At 45.2% G+C, this 16,321-nt stretch overlaps 1 protein-coding gene across 2 annotated transcripts in view; it reads left to right on the top strand.

Annotated features, from left to right (window-relative positions):
• Nucleotides 1-12,463, top strand: part of setd3 (SET domain containing 3, actin histidine methyltransferase) — a 65,061-nt gene extending 52,598 nt beyond the window's left edge. Inside the window, exons 8-13 of one of the 2 annotated variants that reach the window (XM_064927783.1) lie at nucleotides 164-278; nucleotides 2,988-3,062; nucleotides 4,563-4,729; nucleotides 7,796-7,881; nucleotides 8,577-8,734; nucleotides 8,876-12,463. In XM_064927783.1, coding sequence (XP_064783855.1) covers nucleotides 164-278; nucleotides 2,988-3,062; nucleotides 4,563-4,729; nucleotides 7,796-7,881; nucleotides 8,577-8,734; nucleotides 8,876-9,592 — 1,318 coding nt within the window. In that variant the 3' untranslated portion in view covers nucleotides 9,593-12,463. Of the gene's footprint in view, nucleotides 1-163; nucleotides 279-2,987; nucleotides 3,063-4,562; nucleotides 4,730-7,795; nucleotides 7,882-8,573; nucleotides 8,735-8,875 lie in introns of both variants that reach the window. The other variant, XM_064927782.1, reaches the window with a different exon arrangement.
• The last annotated feature ends 3,858 nt before the right edge of the window (nucleotides 12,464-16,321 follow it).

Here is a 16,321-nt window from a genome sequence, read left to right as displayed (position 1 = left end):
TAAAGTTAAGGTTATGATTTAGGACTAATGTCCCGGCCACCTGAGGCTACAACCAACAGCTGTTCAGGAAATCACAGGGCCTTTGTTGTGATTGGTTAGTCCAGGAAAGTGGGTCTTGTTGCTGATGTGATAACTGGCTGACCGTGACCTTTGACCCCTATAGATGGGCGGTTTCCTCGGTGATGACCCGTCAGAACCAGATTCCTACAGAGGACGGTAGCCGCGTCACCCTCGCCCTCATCCCCCTCTGGGACATGTGTAACCATACCAACGGTCTGGTGAGTACTACAAACACGCTATTATACACTATAACACGGCTGAAACGCAGTGGTGTAAAGTACAAATACTTTCAAGTACTACTTGAGTTGGGGGGCGTCTGTACTTTACTATTTTTTATTTTTGACAACTTTTTATTTTTTACTTGCTTCGTACATTTTCCCTGACACCCAAAAGTACTCGTTACACTTTGAAAAATGGTCAAATTCACGCACATCCCTGGCCACCCCTACTACCTGATCTGGTGGACTCACTAAACACAAATGTTTACTTTGTAAATGATGTTGGAGTGTGCCCGTGGCCATCTGTAAATGATGTTGGAGTGTGCCCGTGGCCATCTGTAAATGATGTTGAAGTGTGCCCGTGGCCATCTGTAAAGGATGTTGGAGTGTGCCCATCTGTACATGATGTTGGAGTGTGCCCATCTGTACATGATGTTGGAGTGTGCCCATCTGTACATGATGTTGGAGGGTGCCCATCTGTACATGATGTTGGAGGGTGCCCATCTGTACATGATGTTGGAGGGTGCCCATCTGTAAATGATGTTGGAGGGTGCCCATCTGTAAATGATGTTGGAGGGTGCCCATCTGTAAAGGATGTTGGAGTGTGCCCGTGGCCATCTGTAAAGGATGTTGGAGTGTGCCCGTGGCCATCTGTAAAGGATGTTGGAGTGTGCCCGTGGCCATCTGTAAAGGATGTTGGAGTGTGCCCGTGGCCATCTGTAAATGATGTTGGAGTGTGCCCATCTGTACATGATGTTGGAGTGTGCCCATCTGTACATGATGTTGGAGGGTGCCCATCTGTACATGATGCTGGAGTGTGCCCATCTGTACATGATGCTGGAGTGTGCCCATCTGTAAATGATGCTGGAGTGTGCCCATCTGTACATGATGTTGGAGGGTGCCCGTGACTATCTGTAAATGAAAGAAAACATAAATAAACAAAATGATGCTGTCTGCTTTGCTTAATATAAGGAATTTTAAATAATTTATACTTTTCCTTTTGATACTTAAGTATATTTTAGCAATTACCTTTCCCTTTGAAACGTAGGTATATTTAAATCCAAATACTTTTTCGACTTTTACTCAAGTATTTTACTGGGTGACTTTTACTTGAGTCATTTTTTATGAAGGAATCTTTAACAATTTGGGTACTTTTTCCACCACTGCTGAAAAGTTGCATGGCCTGAAACGGGGCCTGTTGCATGGCCTGAAACGGGGCCTGTTGCGTGGCCTGAAACGGGGCCTGTTGCGTGGCCTGAAACGGGGCCTGTTGCGTGGCCTGAAACGGGGCCTGTTGCGTGGCCTGAAACGGGGCCTGTTGCGTGGCCTGAAACGGGGCCTGTTGCGTGGCCTGAAACGGGGCCTGTTGCGTGGCCTGAAACGGGGTCTGTTGCGTGGCCTGAAACGGGGTCTGTTGCGTGGCCTGAAACAGGGCCTGTTGCGTGGCCTGAAACGGGGCCTGTTGCGTGGCCTGAAACGGGGCCTGTTGCGTGGCCTGAAACGGGGCCTGTTGCGTGGCCATGCAACTTTTCAGCAGTGGTGGAAAAAGTACCCAAATTGTTACAGATTCCTTCATAAAAAATGACTCAAGTAAAAGTCACCCACACAACTGCACAACTGCACACGAACATCCTCTACCCACTGTGCGAGAGGCTTTAATTAAATTAGTTTTAAAATCCTCGTTTTTGTTTTGTGTGTGTAAAAACAACTGCTGTAGATAATTGTAGATTTGAGTTTTCGTAAGATGGTTACGCTCATCTCATGGGTCCTTTTTCTGATTTATGGCAATCATTTGGCTTTGATTGTATTCAGTGACTGATTGTAAAGGAGCGGTAATATTTCCTCCTTTGCGTGTGCATGTAAACTGCATCTTACGCCCCTTTAGATTTGATTTGTGAAAGCCTGATATGTAGACAAAGCGAGTCATTTAAAGACATGTAATAAAATGTCTTCCTGTATATTCCCTAGGTTTTAGTTTAATAAGAAGGGGGTTACAAGTTCCGCCGACACATTCACACATTTTCGTTGTTCGTCTTCAGCCCCACTTCCACGGGTGAGAAATGGTGTGGGTTCGTTCAATTACCTTCATTTCTGCCCATTTGTGAACTCTCACTAAATCCGGATAAAGGAATTATTTGTATTAATATACTCATTGCTTTACATATGCTAAACCAACACATTCATGTTTTGAAATTTACTTGATGATTTTTGTTCATTAGTCCCTTGAGTTTGTTACCGAACGAATGGAGAATTTGATATACAGCTCGTCTCATACCAGGAGCTAAAATATTGTACATTTGTTAGATTAGCTGGTCACGTACAGTATATGACATAAACATGCTGTAAATGGTTTCGCCAGTCAGTGAAGGAGCGTCACTTTGCAGCTCTGAACTTTAACCACCTTTTAAATGTTTCACTGTAAAGTGTGTTCCGTTTTGAAATGCACTTTCAATACACTTTGATTTGAACCAGTCCATATAAAACCAAGAGTGTTGGGCCAGAAACCAAAAAGGTATCTGGTTCAAATCCCTGAGCTGACTAGGTGAACAAAAATCTGTCTGTGCCCTTGAGCAAGGCACTTCACCCTAATTGCTCCTGTAAGTCGCTCTGGATAAGAACTAAAATGCAAATGTAAAAAGCTTCCACGAGCTTTTCCAACTGTCACTAATCAATCCGTGAACTGCAATTTGCCTGTTGTGTGTTTCTCAGATCACCACTGGTTACAACCTGGAGGATGACCGGTGTGAGTGTGTGGCTCTGCAGGACTACAAAGAGAACGACCAGGTGGGTCTGGGCGCCGTTTACTCTTTAGCTACGATACAAAACTAGCGTCCTGTCCAGGGGGATGTATCTCACGCGACAAGAAACAGGAGATGGGACAGGATCATGTGGGCCGTACTGCCTTGAACAGGGCTTACCTACATTACATATTTGTCCTGTACATAATGTTGAGTTATTATGGGTTATGTACAAAGCGTATGATCCAATTGCATCATGGATGTGTATATCAATTTAAAGGTGGTTGGTTCCTGACTGGATGACTGACTGGTGTTGATGTTATGTCTCTCGAGTGGCGCAGCGGTTTAAGGCTCTGCATCTCAGTGCTAGAGGCGTCGCTACAGACCCTGGTTCGATCCCGGGCTGTATCGCAACAGGCCGTGAATGGGAGTCTCATAGGGCGGCGCACAATTGGCCCAGCGTCGTCCGGGTGAGGGGAGGGGTTGGCCGGGGTAGGCCGTCATTGTAAATAAGAATTTGTTCTTAACTGACTTGCCTAGTTTAAATAAAGGTATTGTTTTGAATATGTCAGGTAGTGGGAGAAGGTCAGGCTGGGTGTGAGTTAGCTAGGCCATGCCTGACTTATGGCTGGAGGGAGTTTCCACAGTTGTTAAATCCGTGCTTTGGGAGAGGGGTGGAGAATCGGGACTCCACCAACTTCTACAGCTCCCTCTCCTCCCCATCTCCACCTCTCTCTTTTTAGAATGGGAATTATTTGATAAGATTTAGAGACAGCAAAGTGTGTGTGTGTGTGTGTGGGGGGGTGGGGGGGGGTGGGGAGTCGAGCCTCTTGATCCTATGATTCCTCCGGCAGATGTCACCGTCCGGCCGAAGTGCCCAGAGCTCACAGAGGATGTTTCTGAAATAGCACCCTATTCCCTATCTAGTGTACTACTTTTGACCAGAGCACTATGGTTCCTGCTAAAAAAATAAAATCAAAGGTTGTGCACTATGTAGGGAATAGGGTACCATTTCTTTGGACGTGAAACCTGCCTGAGCTCACAGACACACAAACCACTAAGCTACATTCCCTCCTAAGCTTTATCACTCCTCCTCTCTATCCCCTGCCCCGTCTCTTTCTCTCCTTTACCCCTCACACTCCTTCTGCTATCTGTAAATGTGGATGTAATATGTTGGAGCCGTACGCCAGTGGAGTGGTGTGGGGATTCTCTGTGCCCATGTGTAGCTTCCACTAGATCAGAAATGATAACATGATTATGATGGAAAATGGTCCAGAGGAATAGTGGGTGGAATGTTCACCACATTGCTTACATCCAAACGATCCAATCTACAGGAACCTTCTAGAGGTTGAGTTCGAATCGGATGATAAAGGGGAAGTTTAGCTGCCAGCCAATGAAATACTAACGTTTGTAGTGGCAGTTTTTTTTATATATATATATATACAGTTTTTCCTGTTTTCAAGGAGAAAAACCGTCTAACATTAAGTTGTAAAATACTGAACTTCCCCTTTTAATGGTGAGTGACTGTTCTTTCGTCTGTCCTCAGATTTACATATTCTATGGGACGCGGTCCAACGCTGAGTTTGTGATCCACAACGGCTTCTTCTTCCAGGAGAACGCCCACGACAGGGTCAAGATCAAACTGGGCGTGTCCAAGAGTGAACGGCTGTACGCCATGAAGGCGGAGGTGCTGGCTCGCGCTGGCATCCCTTCGTAAGTAGAGAGGCTCGCGACACGCATACAGGCATTCCCTCAGCGGGATGGAGGGAGAAAGAGGGGGTTGGCGCGAGAGAAAAACAAATTATCTCTCTCCATTATGTCAGAGACGGGTAATTTCAGGAGGGCAATATTTTTCAGAATTTCAGTGAATTGATCAATGTGACAATTGGCAGGACATGGCCGACCATTATTACACTGCAAACACATTACCGAGGCTCTGGTCTCGCAGCATTACTATTACATTACTTCTCTCTCTGCCCATTGCTATCACAACACTACATACAGGAGAGGAGAATTTACTCTGAAAACAACAGCTGCACTGTGACATGAAGGCTGCATCACAAATGGCGCATTATTCCAGGGCTGGCCAACCGTGCTCCTGGAGTGCTTTCTGCCTTTAGGCCATCCAGGAAGGGGTTTAACATTCCTTTAATGCGGTCATTACTTTTGACCAGAGCCCACTGTGGGTCGAAAAACGCACCCCACATGGTATAGAGGCCTACTCTGAGACAACACTGCAACGTTTTCTGCTGGGCCAGAACAGAAACAGCGCCCACACCGACCCACCAGCCTAGCCTGCCCAAGTGGTATCTCCCTCCCTCCCTTCTCTCTCTCTCCCCTCTCTCTCTCTCTCTCTCCATTACAAGCGGCAGGGTTAAAACACCAGGAATATCCCGTGGTAATGAGAGATTTACTTGTAATTGATTAAGTGTATGTTAAAGAGGCCTCGGGGGATCAGGGTTTGCCCTCCACTCAGCTGATGCTAAATGTGAGTGGGTCTTGGTTAACCATGGACCAGTGGGGGCTAAACGAAACATCTGAGTTCGCCATGGGCCACTGACCTCCATTAACACAAACTGTACCTGCCAAGCCCCCACTGAGTTTAACCTACGGGTCAGGGTTTTATATGCGTCACGCCATACAGGGATCACTGTGGACGTTTTTTGTCTTTGTGAGTTTTGTATTTGAACCTTTATTTTGACAGGGAGAGTCGATGCTGAGACCCAGGTCTCTTTTCCAGATGAGCCCCGCATAGCGCTACAATATACAATAAACTCATTCAACTACACATTTATATACACCTTAAAACACACCAGTATAAAACATGTACACAGAAAGCCAAACCCAATAATAAACAGACACATTATTCAGTGAAAGGTAACCCTAATAACCGTCCGAAATGCCCTAGAGGCACCAACTCCTTCAATGTTAAAGTACGTTGTCTATCATTCCACACGTAAAACGAAAAGCAGTGGAGCTGGATGTTCAGAGTTCGCCCTCCCTGCGCACCGGTCCGGTAGCCCGTCTATCTATAGGTTCACAATGTGAGGTAAGGTTGGGGGAAGTTTATGCACGAGGGCTTCATAGACAGAAAACAACGCAGCGATCTACGAGACCACGAGGGCCAGCCCACATTCTCATACAAGATGCAAAGTTCTGCACTGTACACATCGCCCGTAATAAAGCGCTATGATAAACGGCGTCCAATGGCTTCAATACAGCGACCGCTGCATTCACATAGAGCAGTGGTCACCAACCTTTTCTGAGTCGAGGTCACTTTCGCAGGCAAAAAGCAAGCTGATATCTACTGCTCAGATATTTATGTACATTAACCTCAAACAGGTTTGTGGGAATGAGGTTTGGGCAGCAGGCCTAGTACATAATCACAGCATATTGTCTCTATGATTGGCCTGCCAATATTGTTAATCAGACCATATTATATTTCAAAACTCGAGCTTTGATAACAAAATAGATCAGTTGGTTTAGCACTTGTGAGGCACTGTAGCATGGATTTAAACAATGAACTATTTTATTTTTACCGGACTGACGGTACCTGCATCTGATGGTCCAACGAGGTCAAATCACCACGTCTGTGATCTTCAGGTCGAGAATTCTGAGCTCTAGAAGGATGCCAGAGTCTGATTGGCCGTTTTTGAAAGAGATTTATCTCAACCGCTCTCTCCTTCCTTTCCTCCGGTGAGACTGATCAGAGAGAGGGGACACCGTCTTCCACCTGATGGAGGAAGTCGAGTCGCACCGCATCTGTCTCATACACAAATTCATGTTGTTCCTATGACCAGAGAAAGTGAAATATTCCTTCATATTAAAATCGCCACGACGAGCTGCTAATAAGCATAAAACGCAGGGCTGTCGATACTTGGCTACTCATTCGTTGCAGCTGCAGCCCGAGCATATAACAAAATATAATGTTGAATTAAAACTTAAAAGTGAACTCAGTCACAAAAACAGCTGCTTTTTGCTGTATTCATTGACAGTCTCTCTGTGGTCATGATTTTAAAAGTTATTGATTCTTACGTGGGCTAGTAGCCTATTAAACTTGGCTGTGGCCAGGGTCATGGAAGATCTGGAGCCACGGTGATTTGAGCTATTCGATTGGGCAGCGCAGTAGGTGCACTCGATTTAGTCACCGATTTGCTGGTAGGCGGAGTTTGTCTCATGGGAACACTTTGCAGGACTTTTGAATCAAGTGCACCTACCGGCAACAACTCAACATGATTTTTTTTAAAGAAGCGCATGCCTTTATCGTTTGTTGGCTTTTCTACAGAAATATTTGGTCTTCGACTAGGAATGTCTTGAAGATCGACCAGTCAATCGCGATCGCCATAGTCAATAACCGGAATGAATATTAACTGAATAATTTGTTTTCTGCTGTTTAACGAAAGGTGGTGGGACCTCTTCCTATAGAAGAAGCCAATTTTGAATTAGTTTTCTTGAAACGTAGCTTTTCCTCAATCCAGACGCCCAGATATTTCTAGGTGGGGACAGCCTCAATGAGGGCACCTTTCAAAAGACGTATGCAGAAATCATCAGATAGCTTTTTATGTGATTTGGAATATAACATGTGCTTGGTTTTACCTGCATTAAGTACCAATTTCAGTTCAACTAAGGCTTTCTGCTGGGCAACAAAGGCAGATTGAAGCTCTGACAGAGCCTGGTGTGTGTGTGTGTGTGTGTGTGTGATGGGAAATAGAGAAGTTGCTGTGACTCCGGTCTCTTTCACTTTTTCTTTCCCCTCTTGCCTCTCTCCACTCTCATCAGGTCTAGTATCTTTGCCCTGCACTGCAGCGATCCTCCAATCTCTGCCCAGCTATTGGCCTTCCTCAGAGTCTTCTGTATGACCGAGGGTAAGACCTGCAAGCACTGTCACGAGGCCTGTCTCACGCTAAGGCACGATACCAGCAACGGCCGGGGAGAGGTTAAGAGTGATACCTGGACGTGAAATCCAGTTTGAAATAATACAAAATACTTTACTTGCTCGAGGGTAACCGTGTAGCTCTCCAGGCAGGTTAAAGCAAATGCTCAAAGTATTTGAACGATTTGAAATTGTATTTGAACCCAGGCCTGGCTAGCATACTAAAGCTTCTGTAGGAGACAGGTCTCCTCTACCTCAGACCACACAGATAGATAGATAGATAGATAGATATATATATATTGTCTCAGGTGTGTGTGTGGCGTGTGAACACATTAGGCACTCAACCTCCTATCCTTTCATGTCTCCCTCTCAGGGGTAATCAAGCCTTATGTAATTGCTCCAATCAAAAGGCAGATTGGGAAGACAGCAGTGGGCTACCGGTTTAAATACCTGGGGACTCGGCCTGTAGAATAACAGCCCTTTATCTTAACTCTAATGTTCAAGGTTTTAATTAATGTCACCAAGCTTAATTGACGTCTTAAAAAAAAAAAAAAAAAAAAAAAAGCATTGTTACATGTTTAGCTCTAAAGACCAGCTGAGTTGAGCTGGATGTTGTTTCCTCTGTGTAATCGTATTGGTCCTGACATTCTGGTTCGCTGCCATTTTAACCCCTCTTCGCCACAGAAGAGCTGAAGGACTACCTGGTAGGAGAACATGCCATCAATAAGATCTTCACCCTGGGAAACACCGAGTTCCCTGTGAGCTGGGACAATGAGATCAAACTGTGGACTTTCCTGGAGACCAGAGCTGCCCTGCTGCTCCAGACCTACAAGACCAGCTCCCAGGTCAGTAAGGACAACATGGCTCACCCGCCATATTGTTTTATTTTCTCTCTTTGCTGACTCACTTTCTGTCTCCCCCTCCCTTCCCCTCCACCTCACTTGCTTACCCTCTGCCCAATGTCGCCCCACCTCCCTGTCCTCCAGGATGACCAGTGTGCGTTGGAGAAGCCCGGCCTCTCTCTCCACTCCGGCGTGGCCATCCAGCTGCGCCTGGCTGAGAAGCAGATCCTGGAGAAGGTGGTGGCCAGCGGCAAGGCCAAGCGCCTGCACTTCCAGCAGCAGCAGGAGGAGGGCGCTCCGCTGCCCCGCTATGAGGAGAGCGACATCGCCCTGCTGGAGAATGCCGACGCCGACGACAAACTGCCCATCATCCTGAGGAAACTGGAGGAGGAGGACGAGGAGGGAGACGATCAGGCAGCGGTGGAGCAGGTGTTGGCTCAGGTACAGCAGCTGGGACACGGGGGCGCAGCCAGGGATCTAGCCCCCCTCATAGTCAACGGGGATGGTGGGAAGGTGGTGGTCAACGGGAACGGTACGGACGCTAGCCCGACGGAGGACGCTAGCCCAGTCCTGGAGGTTGGAGACGCTAGCCCGATTCAGGAGGCTAGCAAAGAAGCTAGCTCAATCTCCTCAGACGCAGGCCGAAGTGTTAGCCAAGCCCAGGACACTAGCCCTGCTCAGGAGGGGGATAATGTGGATGCTAACTCCACCATGCCTGACACTGCTGTCCCTGCAACCACCCAGGAACAGGAAGGCCAAACCAAGAACGGAGACGAGGCTACTGCTTCTCTCTCACTGGGAGTGGACTTGGACCTGAGTGTGGAACGAACTGGAGACGAGCCCAAAGTCAACAGTGAATAGATGGAATCATCATCTAGATAACCGTTATTGCAGAAGAAGAGCAGCAGTCAGCCAGTCAGTCAGCCCTTTTCTATTTCTTTATTTTTGTCTCTCTAAAGTGACTCAGAAATAAAGAAGGAGCTTAGAATAAAAAATAAAAAACAGAATTTGAATTTTTAAATGGTAGAACTTTTCACGATCTGTCCATTTCGTTGGTTCGTCCCTCCTTCCATGGCTTTGTTATTGGTGCCTTTCTACCTACCAACCGCTGCCGACTGCTTGCACACTGCCAGTCAGTGTGTCTCCCCCATCGGCCTTCTGTCTGAGCATTAGAAGTTTGTCATTTACATGAAAAACGGGCTTTTTGTTTGAGGTTTGAACAGTGGTTTAACTGGTTTACATTGAGTTTATTCACATACAAGCTGTGAGAGAACGGTAGGGATTAACAATGGCAGGGGACGGCCCTGGTTTCAGTTCCACTACTGTAGGTGGGACAGAAGGAAAGAAATTAGATTTGAATTGTATTTAATTTAGTCTCGAGCAAGCCACAATCTCATCCTAACCCTTTACCTCTGTCAGTTTATTACTGTAGTTTATCTTAACGCTGCAATATGTGTTACTTTTTGGGAAACCTGACCAAATTCACATAGCAATGGGATTTTTAGATCTAATTTTCATTGATAGTAAGTTTAAGAAGTGTTAGATCATTTCTATGTTTCCTATTCTTAAGTTTAGTTTTTGAGTCTTTTACTTTCGCTTTAGTACACCAGCTTCAAACAACTGAAAAACAATTTTTGGGGTTATTGAAAAGATATTTCACAACGGTTTGTTTTGTCACAAACTGAAATTAGGCAAACTGTTAGAATGTTTGAAACCAGGAAATGGCAGAGCGATTTCTGCATATTGCACCTTTTTAATATACACCTAGTATAATTTCGCAATCTTTTTCTCTGGCTCTTTGTTCTCTGTTTGAGATCATCACTTCGCCTCTCTCTCTTCTCGTGCTGCACTTCCTGGTTTTACTCAATAGCATTTTAAATACAACTGAAGGAAACTGTTGGCACAAAATGTCCTGTGCACTTCTTCTGGGAACAATCAGTGTTTTATTTCTTTACTCAAGAGTATGAAGTACCATTTGAAATGTAATGGAAAGGATAATATGTGTGTTGATTGAGTGAATTTTGATGGCTAAAATCAGGTGATTTGGGTCTTTTTTTCATTTTTTTTTTCATTTAAAACTTTATTATGAATGTACCACAGCTCATCAAGTTGCAAATTGAATCACCCAAGAGGATGAGTTTCTTTTGCGATGAAGAATATGACTAACGCTAGTCCATATTATGAGAGCCCGTAAGTCAGAATGGTGACGAAGTCAAACCTTCGGCAAGACACGACAAGACGTGGTTCACACAAAGGACTTCTGCTCATTTCACTTAGATGCTGGTTTTGTAGTTGGACATCCTGAAACGTTGCAAACTATTTTTGTTACTCCTCCCTCCACGCCAGAAACCAGACAAACAAACCGTTAATACAGAGGGTCTCTGAGCCAATCGCTAATTTTCAACGTATGTTTTTTTTGTTGTCTGTATTGACATCTGCTCAGTTAGTTTTTTTGTGTTAGCCATTAAATGGCTATCGAAACATGATGTGGAGTTTAGCTCTCTCTCCATTTAGATGCCTAAGCTCTTAAATAACCTCGTAACTCCAGTACAGTAGCTGTTATTGTCATTTCATCTGTTAGCAGACAGCGGTTCATGTCGGCACAGGGAGCTAATTCATTGGCGGCTGCATACCCGTCTCCCCCGCGCGACGGACGGACGGACGGACGGACTTGTGCGGACATTTTTGATAGGCCATGCACAAGCCGTTTATTTTCGCCAAAGTGTTAGCTCGCGCTGCTTAATTCTAATTTGTCTATCTGTTCATGATGTTACCAACCGCAAAATGAGAGTTGCTCCGAAGTCTATTCTGCTGTATAACGCAACTATAAAAGGGGCTCGTTTTCTACCTTTGTTGAAGTATCACCATGTTTCCTGCTGCATACTGTGCTTTGTCTCACTCCGACCTCTCATCATGGACTGGTTTGTTCCTGTATTTTGATTGACTCCCACTGGACTACTACCGCTACTTGCCATTTTGTAGGATTCTCTACCAGTCTTTACCTGCTGCTTCTCTAAAGATTGTTTCCAGTTAGTGTAGTGTACAGTTACTGAGAATTCTTCCTACTGCTTTAACCAATCACACTCTCCAAGCAATTCACAGCACCCTGTTCTATCTAGCCACAAAGTCCTCACCAGCTCGCCTTTTCGCCTGGTCCCAGGTCTGTTTGTGCTCTTGCCCAACCCCATTGCTGTCATTGTCAAGCCAATGAGTGACAAGGAGTTGGCATGATGGCACAAACGGACAAGCACTCGGGCTACCTTGCAAGCCTGGTCCAAGATCTGTACTCTGTGCTTTAGCTAACTCCTCTGACATTGATAGTTGGTGGTAACGTTTAGACTTTTGCAGGGTTCTCGTGGCCGTATGATGATTATTGTAAGTACAGTGTAACTGTTGAAATGATTCATTGTTACTGTACATGACAGCAACCCTAGTCTTGGGGAACCAAGGCTTCTCACATTCTGTCAACAAGGCCAGGTTTGAAAGGATGGCCCCACGAGACTACCCTAACCTTTACCTTAAACGCAGTGTAAGTACAGTGACAAGTTGGCACAATACTTCTTACACTGTACAACATACAGATCGCGGATCAGTCCAGCTCACCGCATTGCAGTAGTTTGAGGTTGGTCCTGTGTGATGGTGACAGAAGGTTGTGATGGACAACACAGAATAGTCATGAAACTGTCCACATGGAAACGCCACAGATTAAAGTGACTCTAATTTCTCACCTCCTATTTGTGTACAGTCTTGTTCTTTCTTTCTCTCCTCCTCCTGCGCTCTTCTCCAAACAGTCCTTACACTCCTCCAGGGGCACAAGGTCAGCATACCTTTTTACCCCCACTCTCTTTCTCTTTTCCTTTGTTGGGGAGTGAAGTTTAATTTAATGTATTTCTCTGCCCCCTGGACCTATTACGAATTTATAAAAGAAACATTATCTTGAATCATTTAATTCGGGGCAATTAAATTTTGAAATTCCCCATTCATAATGCATGGGAGCTCCAAGATAAAACCCCCCTTTTTAATCCTTGAATATATTATTATAATGGGGGTGGGCAGCGGCGAGAGCGGCAGTCCTGCATATGTCCAGTATTGTTAGTGCTCTCTGTGTCAGTAGCTTACTGTAGTGGGGAAGCAAGGATGAGGAGGAGAGCGTGAGAGGATAGAAGGCCTGGGACCATCGACTCCAAAGTAATCCTTCACCATGAATTATGAACTCAACTCCCTATAAATATACAATGGCAGCCACCACAGCCCAGCCCAACGCTAGGGCCCATTGTCATGCAAGTGTTTATTTACCAAGAGCATCCCGTGTCCTAGTCTGAGGTGGGGGTGGAGAAGAAGAGATGGAGGTTTTGGATGGGTGGTGGAGGATAGGAGGGGGATCAGGTGATTGCTGTGGTTGGGGATAATGGGGTCATGTGTAGGGAGCATGTCATCAGTGCAATTTAAGAGAACGTTTGAAACACGGAGTTGAAACGTGCTAAATGTCCTACAGTGTAACATGGCTGGTGTACAGTAGAGGGCTGTGTGCTGCAGTAACGGGTTCTGCCTGTGTTCACGTATTTGGGTTATCAGAGGGCCAGTGGAAAGCCTCTTTTCCAGGGTCCTGATCAGCTGACTCGGGGCAGAGGTCATAGTTCAAATGTCGCAGGTGGCGGGCCCAAATTCCATCACTTTTTCAGAGCCCAGTGTGACAAACGCACTCACTCACCCATACACAAACGCATGCATGCATTCATACAGACGGACACCAGAACACAGACACTCGACACTCAGGCATGCACATTCACACACATTCACACTTGAGACATTGCTTGTATGTTACAGTATCACGCGCACACAGACAATTGACTCCACGCCGGAAACCGGTTTACTGTTTGCACTCAGGGTTGTGAGTCTATTGCGACCACATGAGTAAGAGATGATAGGATTGTACCGTGCTAAAAGCACAAGCGACTGCTCAGCCCACAGCACTTCTGTAACCAGTTCCACTACTACTTATCAACCGCTGTCTGTCCACGCTTACCCGTACAGTTTGACTAGAGGTTAACCTGTAGGTAATTGTCTGACACACACACAGTGTTTTACAGTAGCTACGTGTTCAAATTGTATTTATCACGCGCCGAATACCCCTAAAAGTGAAATGTTAACTTACGAGCCCTTAACCAACAATGCAGAGTTTTTAAAAAAAAGAAAGATTTTTGCTAAATAAATTCAAGGGAAAATAGTAACACAATAAAAAATAACTACTATATGTAAGGGTTACCGATGGAGCTCTGTGAGAGAACAGCATAAAGTTATTGTCTTGTGGCTTAGACTCCCTTAACCCACCCCAACCTCGTCCGAAATGATTGGCACAAAAGACTCAAATAAATTATACAAATACTGAGCTGTATTGTAAGCTCTAAAACTGGAGAAATTATAGTATTTTATACTAATACAATTGCTCAGAGAAAGATAGTATTAAGTGATAAAAAAAAACCTCAAATATAGGGCTAAAGATGATTGGCGTTCCTGTTTTCAGTACTGCATCACCCCCTCCCCTTGCGAGGATAATGACACAGCCTTTTCTAAAAGGTTTTATGAGTTGGACACTTTGGGAGGGATCTTAGACCATTCCTCCATACAGAATCTTTCCAGATCCTTGATATTGTTTGTCTGCACTTGGACTTCCCCCTTCAATTCAATAGACAGGTTTCCAATGGGGTTCAAATCCGTACACTGAGATGTCCATTACAAAATGTTGATTTTTGTGGTCAATTAACCATTTCTTTGAATCTTTTTTTATTTAATTTTTTATGCTTGGGGTTATTATTTTGCAGGATGATCAACTTGCAGCCAAGTTTCAGCCACCTGGCAGAGGCAACTAGGTTTTTGTCTAAAATGTCCTGGTACTCTGTCAAATTCATGATGCTGTTGACCTTTAAGGGCCCCAGGACTAGTGGGAGCAAAATGGCGCCATAACATCAAACATCCACCACCACGTTTTGCAGTAGGTATGAGGTACTTTCCCGTGTGGCCAAAGAGCTCTATTTTCATGGCAAATAAAATGTGGTGGGGGATAGTTTGGTGCTATCCCCTACCGCTCATCCCTCCTTCACCTCATCCCAAACTCTGGAACGACGCATCCCAACCCCTGTCCTCCTCCACCCCTCTAACCCCCCCGTCCCGTAGCATGAGTGAACCTGCCTGAGCCTGAAGGCAGCATCAGAGCTCATAATGGAAGTGTCCATTTATTATTAAAGAGGGGGTGTTGGAGGGACTCTGGCCTAGCGTGACCGGCCCGGTATGGGTCTCCATCTGCCTGCCTTATGGAAGTGACATGTGCGGGAAAGTGATTGGCAAGCAGAGGATTGTGAGGTGAAAAGGGTGTGAATAATGTGTGGGAGAGAGGGAGCGGAGTGCCTGAAATGCAAGAAGAGGGAGAGTGGGTGGGTACGTTTTCCCGCTCTCTTCCTCCCCCCCCTTTCCTGTTTTAAGATTTAAATAGGTGAAATGATACCTACTACAGTAGCAGATTCACCGCTGCGGTGTTCCTTGTAATGAACACAGATAAATAGGGATGGAGAGAAGGGGCAACTTGGGGATTCCAGGAATGACTTGAACCAGGTGGAGGAAGAGAGGAAGTGATATCAAGATACACTGCATTCCAGTTTTAGGTCCGATTTAAAAAAATAAAAAATATTTAGTCAATTGAAATAGAGATGTGTGACGATTCGGTTTCTGTACACGAGTGTCAACCAAGTATCTCTTTTGATCGGATCGCATTGCACTGTGTGTCCTTCTGTTACATGGACACGGAAGAGCTCACACACATGCAAGCAACCCTATGCTCCCTCTCGGGTGGAATGAATGGCCACCCTCCCAAGTTGCAGGAGTTGGAGCTGATTTGGTATTCCTCCACAGCTGCATTTAGCCCTTCAGAGTCTGCTGACGCATCTGTGCATCAACCTTATTAACGTAAACATCTTTCGGGTTCAGCAGTGGTGGAAAAAGTACCCTGTTTGTCATAGTTGAGTAAAAGAAAAGATCCCTAAGTAGAAGATGACTCAGGTGAAAGTCACCCAGTAAAATAATACTTGAGTAAAAGTCTGAACTTTATTTCTTATGATTTATTTACTTTTTTTCTATATGTTTGGGGCATTTATGAATGTGTTATTCTATGCGTTTCTGTGGCCTATAGTAGTAAAGGCCAAATTCATTATTTTGTTAAAATAAAATTGTTTACATACAGGGGTCCTATAATTCCAAATCAGATAGCTTAATGATACATGATACATGGGACCCCCCCCCCCCCCCCCCCCCAACTGGACTTGTGAAACCACTGCATGTATAATAGATGCCTTGTCTTTGCTAATGCAGTGGGAATGTTTAGAGGGGGAGGGGAGTCACACAGAAGTAAGGGGGAGTGAGTGTGGTGTTGGTGGTATGACTACAGAGAAAGAGAATTAGAAAAGAAACAAGGATACGAACAGAAAGGGTGACAAAATAGGCACGGGGGACAGAGGTAGAGAGATGGAAGACGATGAGAATGAGAGCCCCCAAAGCACGCTGGTCCTGGGGCTCTGTTCACAAACACAAACAGAACCC

Source organism: Oncorhynchus masou, chromosome 21, assembly GCF_036934945.1.
Source record: "Oncorhynchus masou masou isolate Uvic2021 chromosome 21, UVic_Omas_1.1, whole genome shotgun sequence".
Lineage (NCBI taxonomy): Eukaryota > Metazoa > Chordata > Actinopteri > Salmoniformes > Salmonidae > Oncorhynchus > Oncorhynchus masou.
The sequence above is the reverse complement of the archived record's forward strand: the minus strand, read 5'-3'. Positions and strand labels throughout refer to the sequence as shown.